This window comes from Athene cunicularia, assembly GCF_003259725.1.
Source record: "Athene cunicularia isolate RWA chromosome 4 unlocalized genomic scaffold, athCun1 chr4_part1, whole genome shotgun sequence".
NCBI lineage: Eukaryota > Metazoa > Chordata > Aves > Strigiformes > Strigidae > Athene > Athene cunicularia.
Window position 1 is genome coordinate 30326230 of NW_020799098.1, and position 18913 is coordinate 30345142.

General features: G+C 35.4%; 1 protein-coding gene across 1 annotated transcript in view; it reads right to left on the reverse strand.

The window, feature by feature from the left end:
• Positions 1–18913, reverse strand: part of DLC1 (DLC1 Rho GTPase activating protein) — a 232739-nt gene that overhangs the window by 123764 nt on the left and 90062 nt on the right. Inside the window, exon 5 of the mRNA XM_026846700.1 lies at positions 11658–11691. Coding sequence (XP_026702501.1) covers positions 11658–11691 — 34 coding nt within the window. The remainder of the gene's footprint in view (positions 1–11657; positions 11692–18913) is intronic.

The following is an 18913-nucleotide window of genomic DNA, read 5'->3' on the forward strand; positions in this document are numbered from 1 at the left end:
GAGGGAACTGGGGGTGTTTAGTCTGGAGAAGAGGAGGCTGAGGGGAGACCTCATCGCCCTCTACAGCTGCCTGAAAGGAGGTTGCAGAGACCTGGGGATGAGCCACTTTAACCAAAGAACAAGCAACAGGACAAGAGGGAATGGCCTCAGGTTGAGCCAGAAAAGGTTTAGACTGGATATTAGGAAGCATTTCTTTCCAGAATGGGTTGTTAGGTGTTGGAATGGGCTGCCCAGGGAGGTGGTGGAGTCCCCATCCCTGGAGGTGTTTAAGAGTCGGGTCGACATAGTGCTGAGGGATCTGGTGTAGTTGGGAACTGTCAGTGTTAGGTTAATGGTTGGACTGGATGATCTTTAAGGTCTTTTCCAACCTAGATGATTCTGTTATTCTGTGACATCTTTGGCAAGTTTTGAATTGGTACATAGAGGATTATTATTTGGGTAAATCTTATGAAAATCAGTGGTAACACTGTCATTAATTTTATTGAGGAAAGGGTTATACTAATCAATTTCTCTGACAGTTTGTCCAGACTTTTTCTAAACCTGTGTAAAACTTTAGCATCTGTAATATACTGGGGCAAGGAACCCTATAGTTCAGATCTAGATAGTCTGAAGAAATGCCTCCCTGTGTTTGTTTTGAATCTGGCACCTTTATTTGATGTCTTCTCATTCTTTTATAGGAACAGAGAAGCAATTGAACATAAATGTCAAATGGTTATCAACACAGAGTAATCAGACATGGACAACTATTGTACTGGAGACAAAAAAGAAGAGATGAGGTGCAAAACCTCTTACTGTTAGAAGGAATGGCAGGTGTTAAATCCCTGACTGAAAAAGCCAGTACCACTTTGAAGCTAGAAGTGAATGCCACTAATTTCTGTGCCAGAAACATTGCCTTCTACTTGGCCCATTGTGTTTGATCCTGCAATAGCTAAATGAATGACTGCTAAAAGGCATTTTTCCTACAAATGCTAGTCTGGATCCATGCTTCAAAACACAGAGTCAGACTTAAGTTGTAAGGTTGATCTGTATAAAAATTACAGGTCTGACATCTTCCTCTAAAATGGTGAAAGAAATTTTAGGAAAACTAGAGATTATTCCCATGAGTCTCTTCTAAATTTTCAATTATTTTCCAGCCACAAATGCCCTGATAATGATGAAATTACGTCTGATAAAAGTGATTAATCTGATATACACTTTAAAGTTTTGCTAAAGTGGGTATATCAGTTTTGAATGTGAAATACGGCCCTGCTGAAGACAAGCTTGTGGTGACACAGAAAGTGTAATTCCTCTCAAAGAGTTAGCATGAGCTATACCACCAAAATAAGTCTTTGGCACTCTATGAACATTCTGTAATCTCATCCCTGCTTTGAGTCTCCCTCAGGAACTGCAAGAGCAAAATTTTTCTAGTGTAGGCATGGGCTTTTTTTCTGTAAGAAGAGCTCTATGGAAGTCAACCGATAGATAACAAATTCTTGACAAAATTCTGTGTCTTTTTCTTCCTCACAACATGAATAAACATTGATTCTAGGATGATACTGTAAATTAGACAACCTGCCTGGAGGAAGCAGTGGTTTATTTTATTGTTTTTCTTCACCTTTTAACAGATATTTTGACTACTTTTCTCTAATTTCAAGCCTGTATTTTGATATGTATTAAAATCCCTGGTTACTTTTCCTTTGCTTTTCAATTATGCTTATAGGTGACTACTGAGATATGATGTACCTGGCTAGCATGCTGAAATTGGTTACCCAGTACCTCCTCTTCTTTGAGGCCAAAGTACAGGAGAAGGTGCAATTGAATCCACTGTAAATTGGGCTTTAAATTAATAACCTCTAATTGAACTAAAGAGGCTATTCAGTCAGAGAAACCTTCAGAGAAATAATTTTAGACTTGAATTTAGCAAATTTCTACTTACAAGCTTAGTCCAAACTTGTGGGTGGAATGATTACCTGCAGGAATAACTCCTCGCAGATTTATAGTTTATAGGCCATTTGGCAGTTGTATTTATCAATAAACTTGGTTTTCCTTTCGTTCTTTATTTGTGATACTTATGAATTAAGCAACAATTTCATGCAGTTATCTGATTCTTTCTGAAAATGCCATGAAGGGGAGATTCGCTAATAGCCAAAATCAACACAGAGGTAGATTGAAGGTGATAATGAAGCAATTGCATGAAGCAACTGACTGACTTTGCCTATAAGAATCGTACACTGGTGCATTTTAAGATCAGTGGTATCTAACATATGTTAGAGAATCAGCATTTGGTTTGGTTGCCACTTTCTGATACATGTAAAAGCAATCTAATTTTACAAGAATATTTGCAGAGGAGATTTGAGACAATGGCTAAACTTACTGACTAGATACCACAAGGTGTTTCTTCAAGGTAATTAAAACCACCTTTTGTCAGATATGGTTAGTATTGATGGTTTTATAGACAATAAAAGATCTAGTTGCTCAGGCTGAACATACTGCAAACAGATACAACAATTCTCTCAAGCATCACTTGCTATACCAGAAGGCATTGAGAGCACAAGTTAACAACTCTTAGCAAGGAAAAAAAAAAAACCTGTGACACTGCAGTTACATACAGCCCTATCATTGTGCTGCCAAGGATGGTTCCACATCAAGAAGATACTTTGCCTCCAGGTGTGCCTAATCCAAAGTGTACTTTTGGGTGTCTCACACCTGAGTTTTCAGCATGTCCTTAGAGGAATGTAAATAAGCATGACTCCTCATCAAACATCAAAGAGCTCTCTCTTTTCCCTAAGGATTTGTGAAAAGGAGCTTTTTATTCTAATAAGACAGGAGTTTAAAGTGTGAGTGTAAGTACCTAAAACATATAAACAACAAAATCCTGTGCTGGCTTTATGGAGTAAAGCCCATGTCCCAGGTGATCTGGCACTGAAACCATTTCTTAATCTTCTTTTTTAACAGATGCAGAAAGAGAAAAATTACCTCACCACACTTTAAGTGCTCTAAACTCTTCATATTAAACATGTTTTTAAATTGTTCAACTCTTCGGTTCATCTTTAGCAACTCTGAAACACCTTAGCAGTCCAAGTCCTATTTTCAAATATGAACACAGGAGCATAATATGATCTTACAGATGTTTCGAGTGTTGTCTAGGAACACAAAGAAGTAAAGAAAATATTTTAAATTTTTCAAAAGTGACTAGGTACCTTCATAATTCTGTGCCACATGCAGGTATTACTGCCCAAAGGTAACCTTTACTGGGAATTGGCCTACAACTGGCAGGTGTCACAACAAAGAGATTGTTTTTCATTTTCAGTACCTAAAAAACTACAACAAAGTAGCCAAAAGTCAAATTTTGGCTCTAGGCACTTCAGATTTTCAGAAGCTGACTCTGTTTCTGTACACTGAAAAAGAAAGCTCATCACCTGATTTCTAAATCAACAGTCACATCACTACTTTGGAAACCGTGGCCTAATGATTACATGTCAGTATCAATTAGGACCAAGTGAACTTGTTTATATTTCATCTGAATCAACACAAGTTTTTACCATGAACTCAGTCTGAACAAAATTAGGCTAGAATTAACTTGATTAATTGGTTATCACCATTCTCTGATATTCTTGTTATAGCCAGAAAAGGAAAGGAAGAACAACTTACTCATGTTTGCTTTGATTTAAAAGCTATTTTTGGTCAGGGACTACTACCTTTTTAAAAAAGTTTCTGGTGTCCAATACAATAAGAGACCACAATTTGGGCTGGGTAACATAAATGTTACTGAACCACTGTGTAACTGATAACTACCTTTACACTGAAATTAATATTAAATACATGATACTAGCCAGAATATACTGGGTACCAGTTTACAGTCTATATAGTGGTGTTCTAAAATGTGAACACGTTATAATTAGTTATGATGTAATACTAAATTGAATTTGCTGGAAGTAACAAAATCACAAGTCTTGTGCTGTATTTTCTGCTTTGACAACAAAGAACTCAATCATGAAACATTGTTTCCCACAATATTTTTGTTTGCAAGTTGAGATTTTACAGTCTGGAAGGGTGAATAAATAAATGATAAAAAACCGTCTGGAGAGCAGCTCTATGGAAAAGGCCCTGGGGTCTTGGCAGACAGCAAGCTGTGCATGAGCCAGCAGCATGCCCTGGCAGCAAAAAGAGCTGGCAGCATCCTGGGATGTATCAATAAAAGCATGGCCTGTACATGGAGGGATGGGATTATTCCCCACTCAGTGCTTGTTAGACCACATCTGCAGTACTGAGTCCAGCTGCAGGATCCTCTCAATACAAGAAAGACATCAATAAAAGGAAACAAGTCCAGGGGAGGGTCACCAAGCTGGTCAGGGTCTGGATCATTTGACCTGTGAGCTGGGGCTGTAGGACTTGTTCAGCCCAAAGAGATAGCTTTTGGGGTCCTACCAGCAGCTCCTCAGGATCTCATGGGAAGGTAGGAAGAAGATGGAGCTGGGGCCTCCACATCGTGCATGTGAGGATGAGAATAGGCATAAACTGAAACCAGAAAGAATCAGACTGGATAGAAGGAAAACTGTCTCCTCCTTGGAGACAGTACGGCAGTGGAGCAGGTAGACTACAGAGCTTGAACAGGCTCCATCCTTGGAAGTTTTCAAGACCAGACTGGATAAAGTGCTGAGCAACCTTGTCCGACCTCAGGGCTGGTCCAGCTTGAGCAGGATGTTGGAAAAAGGAGCTCCAAACATCCATTTCAAGACAGTTATCCTGAGTTATCACTTGTTTAACTGTATTTCACTAAGTGATGAAGTCTGTAATGAGAGGCATTCTTAGAACTTATCAACCTGTGATGAAACATATTATCAATGTTAAAATACGCTTAAAAGACTTCAGTGCTAAGGCTCATTTTTCTTCCTGATCACATAGTTTCCGAGATAAAAATAACTTGCCTTAACAAAGAAAGTATATATTGCCCTAAAACCACATTGGATTGGACAGAAAAGGGACAGCTAAAAGATTTAGTATGATGGTTGGCAGCTGTAATGGCTCAGCTGGCACTATATAGATCTTTATTCCTATCAGGGAAATATCTTGATTAGAATAAGGTAATTCTATTACAGAATTATGGAAAGACAGCAAACCACCAAAGAAATCAAAATTCAATTGCTCACCACAGGAATATAAAGCACTGAGGCACTGCTTGTTTTCTCTAAGGTGAATACTGACATTTAAATATTTGTGGAGGAAATATTTAAAGTTGTTTCCACAATTAACACAATCATCAAAGAATCTAGAAAATATCATAGGTACAAAAGCATTAAAGTGCATGATATGGAATGTACAAATAATGACCAATCCTTGTTATTGGCCTAAAATAGTTCAGCTAAGCTCTTCTCAAGTATTTTAAAGATCAAAATAGATGAGACTATAGTAAAGAAATGAGCAAAATTAAATGCCTTTGGAGATAATAACAGCATATTTTAATTTAAAAAGCTCTTCCAGAGAAGTATAAAAGTAGGTCCATACTGATGGTTCATACTAATGCAGGTGGCACAAGAAAACAGAAGTTGGCTAAACATTTAAGAATTTGATGCAGAAGAGGTTCTGTTACTTCTCATATACTTCAGATGTACCTTATTATTACACAGTAATTTCATAGAATTTGTTTTAGCCTTCCAGAAAACACATTTTCCTGTTCAGCCATGGGACCTGAACGTTTTTGTCCTCCTTCAATTGTATAGTCTTGTTGACTGCTGGCTCCCCTTCAGAGTACATTCACACTATATGGCCCTACCCTTCACTTTTTAAGACTCAGGAAAGTAATATATGACAGACAATCATGAGGATTTTAAGGGGCCATCCTGCTTCCATTGCATTTAGCATGGATTTAAGTGGACTTTCAGAGGAAAGCTGCAGTCCCAGGATCTACTTTTTCCTCCAAAACTTAAAGAAAATGGCCACAGCACCTTAAGATCAAAGAGACTCTGGCTTCACATAGTGTTACGTGCATTTTAAAGTTTATGTTTATACCCACATGGATACAGTGAATATGGTGTGACTTTTAAAAGTGGAGTAATTTATTCAGAAGAACAACTACAGTAGTGTGTGGTTAATAAGCCACTAGAAATCAAATAGCAAAAATCATGACATCAGCTATTTTGCTACATTTGGAAAAAATAAAGAAAACCCAACAACTAGACATCATCAGGAATCTTAGCATGAATTGTAAACTTTTGGTATCTATTGGCATCACAAACCTTTTTTCTAGTAATGAAATAAATGACAGTGGAATAAAAATATATCTATTAGCATCTATTAGTGTTTGGCAGACATTCATGCATATTCTGGCAGAGTTTCTGTTACTTTTTTAGTACAGCAGATTGAAGCGTGAGGGCTCACCTGACATTTTTATTTAGAAAGCAAACACTCAGCTAAAACAAGTTCTGTAACTGTTGCAGCATCAGAAGAGAAAGATTACCTGTCTAGGAACTGGTCCTTCATACTATGGTCTCACAAAACCACTAATAAGACTGTTCTACTAAAACCAGATACAATACTTACAAAAAAGAGACAATAATTTATGTTGCCCAGTTTATTTTCGAATACTGGCTAGGGATATCGTAAAGCAGCCAGAAAACTAGAAAATGGGCCAATTAACTTGTATTTCTCTCCAGTTTATGTGTAAACCGATATGCTGCAGCCAGTCAGATTATATTTTTTAATGTTTGCTCTCGGTTCAAAATAAGGTATATATGGATGAACCTTTAATGACTTTATGAAAACAGAGCACCCCGCGGGTACTGCTCATAGAAAGAATTGATTTCTCTGGATCTAGAACATGTTTATAAAATCTAGTGGAGATTTTTTTTTTTTTCCTTTTGATTAGAGCTACAGTTAAACTAAATTAAAAGAGCTCTACCCAGTGTGCCAAGCAGTTGATCTTTTATGTGCTTCGTTTAATGACAGTGAACCTGTTGCTACTGGATTTTCAAGGTCCTCCCACTAGGAGTTTGCACAGATGGGCCCAACCCGCCTTGTTCTTACTCCATCACCTTCTGTTCTGCAGCTTATCATGGGGCCAAGCACCGAGTGTCCTCTGCTGCCTGACACAGAGTCTGTGAGAAGAAACACCCTGCCGATAAAAGGTCCCTTCAACTGTCTGTGTATCTGCCTTCCTTGTGAAGCAAAGGCAACCAGGGAAATTAACACCAAAGGACACTGAGCCTGCATTTTATTAAATAGTATCTTTACCAGAAATCTAGAGGAGATACAGAAAGAAAATGAGACTTGTTCACTACTAGGCCCATATTGTAATACTAACGCTGGGGAGTTTTCAAATACTTTACATTGGCCAGAGATCCCATGAGGCTGCCGTCTTCAACTATGCTTGATATGTTATCCTCTTTGCTTGCTGATCACCGAAACAGAGATGAGAAATGGGCTATCAAATCTGTCTACTACATGTCAAAACCTGACACTTTTGTTTGTGCTGAAGTAGACTTCTCTAACCTACTAGTTAGAGAGAGTACTGAGATTTACCCAAAGAGCTTGTATACTTTTTCCATAATATATCTTTAACACAAGAGGGAATATTTTGGTAGAATCATTAAAGCTCTTACAAGCATGTTCACTTGCTATTCTGATAGGAAACTTTTACTGCTACAGATGAGTAGCGTCACTTGCTTTTTCGTATCAAGTAATGTGTTCTGTTTTTTAAATGATCCAAGTTTGTACTTAATAACTAAAATTCAGTACTCAATGACTTTAAACCCCCTTATTTTATTTTTAGAGCAGCAATTCTCCTAAATGTGTGTTCAACCAAAATACCACAGGGCAGTTGTTTTACATGCAGAGAAAAATATTTATTATAATACTGAAAATTATGGACCAGTGTGTTAATATTTATTTAATATTTATTTAGAGCTAGACTAAACCTTCTGCCCTGTTTATGTGATAGCACATAGTTTCATCACCTCAAGAGAAATAAACTATGCTAGTCCCTGAACAGATGTGGATGTTCATTCTACCTCTCCTGCTGACTCTGTTGTAGCAATGTTTCCAAGTCACAGAGTTCATTATTCCCTACAAATATTTGAGGATAAATTGGGAAATCATGAAGTAGGTCCACAAAGAGACTTAGGCAATACTTCTGTTTTGGGAACAGTGTTCAAGAAACTGAATTAAGAACCTCACAGTGGATTCATCGTACTGAATATTGGTATCTGTGTTAGGAACCATCTTGACTCTACAGTTAGTGGAGAGTTAACCAATAGCATTCATGAAGTCTCATGTGTGACTCATATCAGTAAACCAAATGCTGACATATAGCCAGGTGAACCAAAGGTTCATAAGCTACTTATTTTTAGACTATAAATGAAGCCAACACCACTAAGTCTGACCCAGACACCTTCATTATTGACAGGTGAGATGAGCTCTCCATCCCCCAAATTTCTTCATAGTTTGTGGACAGAATTGAAGAATAAAATTCACAACAGTCAGCAAGGTAAGTAAAGGCATGGAATACATAAATTACTCAAAAGAAAAACAGATGCATCTGAAAAAAGACTTTTGAAGCTGGCTGCTGGCCCGCATTCCTTATTTAGGTGCCAGTAGTCACAGCCCTGAGTCATCTCTTGGCTTGAGCCATCGTTTTCCCTGACTGTGCATGTTGCTTGATCTTAGCTTCTACCTCAAAAAAAGTTATTTGGAAAGATTTTTTTTTTTTTCACCATTGCCAGAAACATCAGTAATATTGAAATTTCTTAAAAATACATTTCTCAGAAATAGCTTATGCCATAGTACATCATTCGCATCATTCGCAATGCCCTATCTCATGCAGCTTGAAGCAATAGTGTACACAGTTAGGCATGACTGATGTTCTGCTCAAAACACTGATCATTTATAGATTTTTGCCAAAGGGACTCTGCAATTGCAATTTTTACTGCACTTTCCACTGTAAAAAGAACCTCAACCTGGTTATGCAACTCCTGAGTTATTAATTGACAAAAGTAGCAAAGTTTTCATATTATGTTTGTTTTTTCTCTAAAAATAGTGTGTGTGTGCAGTTTTCAACTTTTTTTTTTTAAGTATTCCATCTGCAAGTTTGTATTTAATGTAGTCAAAATTTACTGTGTGTTGGAAAATATATAAAATTGATAAAATATTTAATTTCAAGGATCAACATCTGCTATGAAGATAAAGAGTAATGTGTGAACTTCTAAGATGCTTAAACAGCTTGGTCCATTTAAGGATCTAAATATTTGGTTACCCATAGGAAAAGCACTTGAAAGTATCAAAGTATCTGTAGTCTACAGAATAGAAAATCTAGTAATAACAGGTTTTTATTTATGTATATAGAATTTCTGAACCAGAAACATTGAAATAACAGCCTTTCTACTTTCTTGTATTTCTCATTCCAGGCCCAGATGAAAACAAATAGTATTAAGTAGGAAAAAAGGAGCTACAAGAAATCATTACTTCAAGTTTTCAAAATAAGCAAAGATGTTTGAATAGCCATTTTGAGTGCATTTTAAACTCAATTTTAATACAGTGCTATATAATCTTTCTACTGACTGTGATATTATCATTGTCAGTAGTAAAATAAACAACTACTTTTTGCTCTGTAAAATTTTCTAATATATTTTAGTCTGTTTGTAATAATATAAACTACAAAGAGTTAGATTGTTGGTATTTCCAAATAAATATCAAAATCACTATTTGTTTTGTTCTCTTACAGCAGGCATGCAAATATGCTATATTATTTTTTGAAGGTTTTCACATCTTACAGCTTTGTCATTCATGAGTCTTATTCAATGCCATTTATCTGGTGAAGTATAAGCAACAGTGATCAAACAACGGCTGGTTAAATCACAAAATATGAGACCTGAAGGTCTGAATCAAGATCCAAATGCATTTTAAAAACAATAGCACTAACTACCCCGAGAACAAATTGACTTCAGTCAATAGGTCTGATTTAAATAATCATCTCCCTAATGCATGCTTAATATTTCCAAAAAACCCCATCACAACCTATTGAGCTTCTGAGCTGTAAAAGCCAAAACTGATTGAAAAGCATCTGCATGTCTATTCACAGTCTAGCTTGTGTTCACATACATGGAAATGTCAGCAAACTGACTCCATACTGGCATGGAGTTCCACCTAGTACTTGTAATGCTAAATATAATGCTGTCTACAAAACCCATAACACTGAAGTCTGGACAGGAAGAAGGAATAGAGAGACAGATTCATATGCATATGTACAGGTTATAAAATGTATGCAAAAAATACATTTATTTCATGTCATCACCACTGACATGATAGATAGTTTTGATGCCCAAGAAGTAAGCATAGAGCCTCCTGATTTTACAAGCCATCAGCTATGTCAAATATTTTTTGCATCTCTCTTCCTCTAGTATAAAACTGGGGTATTCCTGTGCCCTGAAGATTTTTAAATGATTTTTAGATAGTTTTTAATCTTACATGGTACATAATTGCTAAAGATGTACAAAAACCTAAAGTTCCATGGCTGCTTAACAAAGTATTTGAAATTAGCTGCAAATAGTAAGGCCAGTTATAATCACTTTGCATGTCTGAACATAATTTAAAGGATGTGTACAAATACAAACTGCCTCACAAAAAGAAATAATACCACCTGTGAAATCTATAAAAGAAAATGCTTATTAAATATGGGTCACAGTTTGGGAATTATTTATGAACTTCAACAGCTAAAATAGCAACATCCTGACCAGACAGATCCATAGCTTTTACAGTACTGATTAGCACTGTGGCTTTTATCTCAAAAACTTTTTTTTTTTTTTTTTAAACCTATTCCTCTCCCTTAATAAGTAAAAGAAAATAAATAATCCAAACCAGGATAATGTAAGAAAATTCCACCAACAAAAATCAGACATAAATTAGAATGACAAGTGGCATTTAGACATTTTGAGGTATTTTTCAAGCTATATTTGAAACACAGTAGCAAACTATCAATTAAAATAAATGATGAAGAAACCAACAGGGATTCTGGAGATCTGTAGTGCTAAGAGTGGAGTGTTCCCTACTGTTTATCATAACAATACCCCCATTTGACAGGGTGTAGCAAACAATCACTAATAGATTTCACATACAAACACCAAAGTATGTATAGCGCTCAGAGAACATATAAACCAGAAAAGAATAGGAAAACAACCTTTCAATATTCTGGAAGTACTTAGTTATAATAAAAATTGTTCTCTCTAGTGAAATACTCCAGATAACTGAAATTTCCTGCCATGCTTAAAGACAGACAGTAAAGTTCACACTAGGTCATCAAATTCCACTGACTTGAACAAACCCATTGACATCCATATTTGTTAACCGAGACATCAAATAAATCAAAGTAGATTTTAACGCCAAGTAACAAGTTAGTACCTAGAGGAAGACTGACATGTAAGGGACAGCTGCAATTCAACTGGGTATTTTGTAGGATAGTTTCAAACATCTTTATTAGTATCACCCAGAAGGCGGTACTGCTTTTCAGAAAGAGAAAATATCCTATTCAGGAAACAATAAATAACCTTTACACAGACATTTGTCAGGTCTGTCATCCTACACATTTGAAACCACACAGCTGAAGCCTGTCTTTTATCACTTAGTTAAGTAACACTATATTCCACGAAACAAATACAAGGAAATGAGAAAACAAGTAAATATTTACTCACCAGCCTTCTCCTTCTCTGAAATAGCTGGCATAGCCTGAAAGAAAAGAATAAATGATACCACTGTTAAAAAATATTAGGGAAACCTTATAAAATCTAAGGTAGTTTTTATGTGTCCAGAAGGTCTGTAAAGAACTGAGGTCTCAACTGTGTTAAGCATTCAGGAGAGAAACATACAGTTCCCATTTATGTGTCTTATACTCTACTATGAAACTAATTACTGTTAAAAAAAAAGGACTAGAAGAGAAGGGAGTTAATAAAATATTCCAACAATTGTATTTTGAAATAATCATCCTAGAATACATGCCCACAAAATTCCACTAGGAAATTACTAAATAATTCTGAAGGCGTGAAGACAAAAACTGTGTGACTGAAGATGAGACTAAAATGCCAAATCTTTCTTCTGCAGAATTCAAGTAAAGTTCTGCCATTGACTCTATATAGTTAGTCAAACTCAAATGTATGTTGTTATATTACCTAACAATTTCTTACTTTCCATATAATTTTTCAGTGACAAGTAATAAAAGTGTTTTCATATTGGCTGTAATTTGTTTTGGACTTGAAAAATTGTGGGGTTTTGCAATTTTCTTTCAGATTATGCTTTTCTTTTAGACTAATGCAGAACAACTTTCTGAGTGTATTTTTCCTGAAATAAGTAGGTTATAGATTGAATTACTAGCAAAATGGAATTTATATGGTACACATATAAACAGAATTAAAGAATGTGCAGATATGATAAAGGTAAGAAAGGCTGGATGAGAAACAGGAATGGGTATGCAATGTATGCAGAACCGCCACGTGAGTTAAGGTATCAATTTTACATCCCTTTCACTTGTGTCAGCCTAGCCTTTGTTCAGATTTTCCTGCTGTAGTTTTCACAGGAAATAAAAAGATGGGAGTGATGGACAGAAATCATAAAACAACCAGTTTCAGACTTCCTATAGAGGTCTCGAAATAGACTTTGAAAATTTCATTTCAGGATTTGATTTGTCTTACTATATAAAATATTATTTTATAAAATTTCCTGGATGATATTTTGTACAAATTTGAAATAGAACATGTTTTAGACAATACATATTAATAAATACCTTACAGGTTAGTAACCGCCATAAGGATTGTTTTGTGATTCTTTCTGTTCCACCTGCACTCTGACTAGTTAAATATCTGTTGCTTGAGTCTGACATTCAAAAATCTTATACTATCAGACTAATATTATTCAAAACAGCAGCCCCTTGCTTGAAAAACATTTCCCTTGCTTTTTGCAAACACATTTTTATTCAGACAAAGCACCATTTTGCTCCAGTAATGCAAAGGCATTAATTCCATAGCCTAAAGGAAGTTTGCCCAAGAAACAATAAAATCACACAATGAATTAAGGTACCAGTTATAAAGAAACAGAAAGTGTATCATGTATAGACTCAAAAAAAAAAAAAAAAAAAAAAAAAGATAGAATTTTGAAAACCAGTATATAATTTTCTTCTCTTTCCCAGACCTAAGTGGTTATACTGGCTAAGAAAAATAAGAAACCCCCAGATTCACTACTATCATTTACCTGAGAAGGAAATCTGAAAGAGAGAACTTTGTAAAGAGGGGAAGGTGAGAAACAAGTAAACAATCAGGGAAAGAAAAACAAACAGAAGAAAAAAACCCACTAGTGTAAATTGAATAGAAGGGTCAGGACAAATGAAGGAGAGATGGACATAGATTATTATGACATTTTAATGTTGAGTTTTGTTACCCATTAAAAAAAAAAAAAAAGTGTGATGGATTCGTCTAAGAAAAGCTTAGAAGAAAACATTGAGATGACTGGAGATGTTGCAACAGTGTCAGCATTGAAATCATAAGCTGTGTCATGGAAAACAGACAGCAGTTTGAGAGGGACAGCCTTTGTAAGGTCTAAAATACAAGGCCAAGATGAAAAGCTGTGATTCAGTGAACGGCAGGAAAGCAGTTACAGGACTCAATAGCAATATGATAGAGTGACAAGTATGGAAGGTAATTTCTCTGGTAGCTTTATGACAGACTTAAATGGACTTTAATCACGTTGTCTATACCTGCAGTGTAAATCACTGTCAGTGCCCTTGGCCTGAATGAACACTTCTGAATCAGGTCCCATCATTATTCATATCAGCATGCAGATTTTTTTCATCCCAGCATATCAGATTTTAAAACAATGTTAATCTTGCCATTTGTAAATTCAAGTTATTTCTCAGGAAATATATTATGTTTGTAGTTGATGATCACTAAAACATGTTGATTTACAACCAGACATACATTTAGTAAATCTGGTAGATGGTAGTCCTAAAAGTTGTTAAGAGTTGTACAGTTGGTTTAGCCCAGGTAAAAAGCTGTAGCTGGCAATACATAATTGAACCATAATGCCTCAGGGCAGATGTGTAAATCACAAAATTAGTACTTCTGTAAAGTAGGATGAAGAAGCACTCTAAGTTCCAGAAAATTTAAAGACAGAGTGAGGTTTATAGATAGAAGTACTTCCTACACTCTTACAGTAATCTTGCAGCAATTCCTTAAAACCAATCCTAGAGAGACGAATGTGGATTATGCAATTTACCAAAAGTAAGAATTTTAAATCAACTCAGGTGCATGGGAAAAAAAAATAATGCTAGACCACTGAGATAAAGAAATACATTCAAAATGATATAGCATCACAAAGTATGTAAGTTTTACTAGCACAGTTAGGAGGATTTCCTATGGTGGTGACAGATAGTAATTTTTCACTACTCCAGGTCCCCCATAGTGCATTATGTAAATATAGAGATTTCCTTTTATTGTCTCACTTTTTATCTTGATATCAGACTTAGCCCATTTTTTCAGCAAAACATGGTTCCATTTCCTTTATGTGCTTTTAAAATTAGAAGAACTAATTTTGTCTGATTTGGTCTTATTGATTAACTGCACAAGAAAAAAAGTATCGTATTTTGCAAGAACCAAATATTTTCTCAAATTCACGTGAACCCGAGTAAAAAAAAGAAAAAACAAATTATCTCTAAAAACTCCCTTGTAGTAGTATCAAATAAATGTAAGTAAAATATTTTCTTTAGAACAGAATAGGAAGCTTTTTTTTTTTTTTCTGAAGAATAGCAATATTCTTATTTTAAAGACTGCAAATAACATGAATACTTGACTCAGAACATGGTACTGCGGCATACTTATAAATCCTGAATCCATTATAAATTATGAAAGATGTTTTCTTTAAATAATGTATATAAATAAGCAAGTCTTACTAATTCTTTACAGTTTTAAGAACTCTTACAAATGTCATATTTTTAGTCAAAGGTTTAGATTTGCTTAGTTTACAGAAAAATTGAAAACCTTCCTACTTTTTAAAAAATATATAGTAAATGTAAAGTCCCTGATTAAAAAAAAACAAACCAAAGAACACCCCAAAAACCTACCCTCTTTATCCACAAAATCATCTTGGATGATACTTTCAAATATGTTTCTAAACAGAGTGTAATCAAGATGTAAACTGAGCTAAAAGTTCTGTCAGAATGTTCTATTGCTGCTTAAAAGCTGCGAAAAAAAAATCCTAAATGAACATAGCATTTCCTGAAAATTTGAAATAAAGTAAACCACAAGCAACCCTTGTTCAACAAGATCTCGGACAGTCCTACTATTGGTTTAGTTTTTCATTAATACAGCTACGCATACCGCTTACATGCTGCCCAGTGGGAAAACATGATTGTTACTTATGAGAAATGCTCTCATCTCCAGTAGTTTTGAATTCACTGGAGACCTTCTTCCAACGAGTTCCATATGTTCCAAATGAATTGCATTCCCAGGAAGTGATTTAACACTTCTGGCAATGGAGCAATTAAACCGGATTTTCCTGCTCGGCCAGATGGGTTCACTGTAACTTCACATTATTTCTCACTCTCCTCACAGAACTAAAAAAACTGGACTAACAATTTCCACATGATCTGGCCATGATGTATTTTTTTTTTTTTAAAAAGCAGGCACATGCTCTCTTTACACCCCCTTCACAGATTTCAACAAATACACCCCTAAAATCAGGCTCCTCTCTATATTTTTAATACTATATGCTCTTAGCACCGAGAAAGAAAAAGTAAAAAAATCAAAAGCCCCTCTCAGACCATTGCTGAAATATACTCAGGATTTTCTTTTAAATTAGAGAATTTGAGTTTTAACCTATGAAAACCTTACTTACAATGTCATATCGAATATTTTTTTTGATGCATCCCTACGATATTGCAACTCTTTCCCTGTAAATATATTATGTCTGCAAATATAACTGTAAAACACAAATCCACTCTATTGGACATTTTTCTTTAAAGTTGCAGTTGCCTGGCTCAGCTATAAATGATTACCAGTAACACTGGGTTAAATAACCACATCCTGTGAATTTCATTAGAAGTTAGGTGGAAAAGCTGTCTTCCAGCAAGAAAAAAAAATGGTGGAAAATTCTGGTAAATCAAAACTTAAAATTTCAGCACAAATGAAAATCTTTGTCTGACCAAAGTAAAAATATCTATTTCTTTCTGAGTTTCTTAAGAATATTTTAACAGAGAAGAGAGGTAAATGTGTCAACAAAGCCCACAATCTCACAGAGCAACCATTCATTTGGGCATGTGTAGTTTTTCACTATGAAAAGAGAAAGGAAGAATCTCTCCCCTCTTCCCAAATTAGATTCCCTCCATTACAGACTCAAAATTCATATATTTCATCCCTGAAGTGGGCTAAAAAAATTAGCATCGTAGCTTTCCAGATTAGAAGAGTTATAGTCGGAGGATGTGTGCAGTGTCTTGGTGGTGAAAGGGGGAGGTATTATATTATCTGCAAAGAAGAGAGAGTGCATTTGGGAGCAGTGCTGAGGGTATGCTGAGCTGCAAGACTGCCATCATAAAAAGCTGAGTCACATCCAGTCTGACCTGAACACAGCTTGGCTCTCCCTTAACTGTAGTGCAAAGATGGGGTTTTTTTTCATCCCTATTCTAAACCTGCAGACAAAGCCATTATGTATAAAATTCAACTAGCTATCTTTTTGTTTCCTTGCACTCACATAACATAAACAGCTCTATCATGACTGACTTGTCTGTGAAGGGCTACACTAGATGGCAAAGGTCTGTATAAACTGGCATGTTACTTCAGAGAAGCATGTAACATAGAATTTCTGCAGTAAGGATCTAGTAATATCTATTTATTTTTATAGTATCTCATAAACCAGGAGTGAATCTATATTCCAATTTTCCAGACAAGATATAGCATCCTTATTCTAAAGATATTAAACACACTTTTTTCCCCACAATAGTTAATAGTTCTCCTTTTTTCAGATTACAGAAGATAAAGTGCATTTGGCCATATGTGAATCACATTTTCAATACTGCCATCTAACCATGATGGGTTTTCTACAAAGCCCTTCCATCATAGAAGGCTGTCAGTTATTCAGTCTTTTTTCAGGTATGCATTTGAATAGACATGCTGGGAAATTTTCTTCCTAATGATCTAACACATCCTTATTTGCAATCATTTGTCTACAATTTTGCCTGTGGAGACAGTATCTTCTACTGTCCAGGGTGGAGGGAACACTCCAGGACAAACAGCATACTGCGATTTGACTAGAAAGGGAAAACCCAGCTTTCATAATAACTGTGAACAGGTGACTCGCAATTGCTGAGCTCATGCTGCTATAAACCCCCTACCTTATTTTTTTGAAAAGCTTTTATGGTAATCACCTTTTATTCCTGATATTAAAAATCATGGTCTAAATTCTCACCTTAGTAGATGCTGCTTTTATGCAAAAAAGTGTTAGTAAGAATTGTGTTTTCACTGAAATTATTTGTTTCAAGAGCAAATTCATGTTCTTATTCTAAAAAACTGGAAGCCCTATATCACATGAGAAACAGAAAAGAGACTAACCGCCAAAGCTTGCAAATGTAAAAATGGATGTTATATTTATTTTTTAAACAGTATTGTTGATTTTAAGACCAGAAACAGCTATATAGATCGAAATATATATCTGTTGTCTTCTTTCTACTCAGATGATCAAAACACCCAAAACCCTAAAATCTACTGAAGAAGAGAGATCTACTGAACTTCTGACAAGAAAGAAAGGAAGCAATATCAACACAATATACAATTACCAAGCAAAGACTAATGAACCAGATGACAGAGAACTCTCTATTCCAGTAAACAAGAGCAATATTGTACCTGAAAACTGAGTTCAACAATACCCAGGCAGAAAACAAATTTTAAGCATTATGTATCAAAGAGTGTATGTTCTATAACATCCAGAGTCCTTAAGTAGACATTTTATTTAGAATGTATGCTTCAGTTTTCTTAATTTGGATAAATAGTAGTTAAAATTAAGTGGGTTATTTTACAGAAGAAAAAAATCCATGATCATTCAGATGATTTGAAATCAGAGAAATACTGCAGTCCATAACCAGAAATTTCCTGTTAATATTCCCTTTTCAACAAAATACTGAATAGATATCTCTACTGGAAAATTTCAATTTTTTTGAAACCAAAGCCTTTTGTGTTAATAAACCAGATTAAGAGAGTAAACATGTAGAAAATCCTTCTGGAAATACTAATTAAAGCAATCTTTTGGTATTAGCACTGAACTGAAATCATAGCAATAATGTAGAAGAAAATCCTAGAATGATTAGTTTATAATCCAGAGTTATTTACAAAACATTATTTTATTAAATGTATAAATTTTTAAAGGAAGTTTTCAGCTCTCCACAATTTTTTGTTTGGTTTGGTTTGTTTTTTTTAATCTGGCTAAAGAAAGAGAAAAACCAAACCCATCAACTTTCAGGACGGACCAGTTTTAGAAGGGGAATTCATCAAGGTCTTTCTTTGTGGTCTGTCATTTTACTAAAGATTGCAATTACTAAAAGTAGAGCAGAAGGCAATTAAAATCCACCCAACAATAAAGCTGCACCATTTAACTCAATTTTAAAAAGAAGTTAATGTCACATTCAGAGGTCTCTGGCTAAATTTATGACAACACTATGAATTTAGTTGTAGTGGAAGTACAAAGCTGTATGCTTGCCTGCATATGTTCTCCTCCAGTCAGTTGTATGCCTCTCCCCAACTAGTTTGCTTTCTGACTGGATAGTTCTGTTTGCTTGAGCCTCTTTATGCCACTGAGGTCATGCACAGAGACTCCTTCTAGTTAGTGCTGGATAGTTGGCAGTTCTCCTTCCATGACGCACTTGCCAAGAGCCTGCACTTGGGGTGGTCTGGTAACTTCCTGTGTCTTCATAATTCAG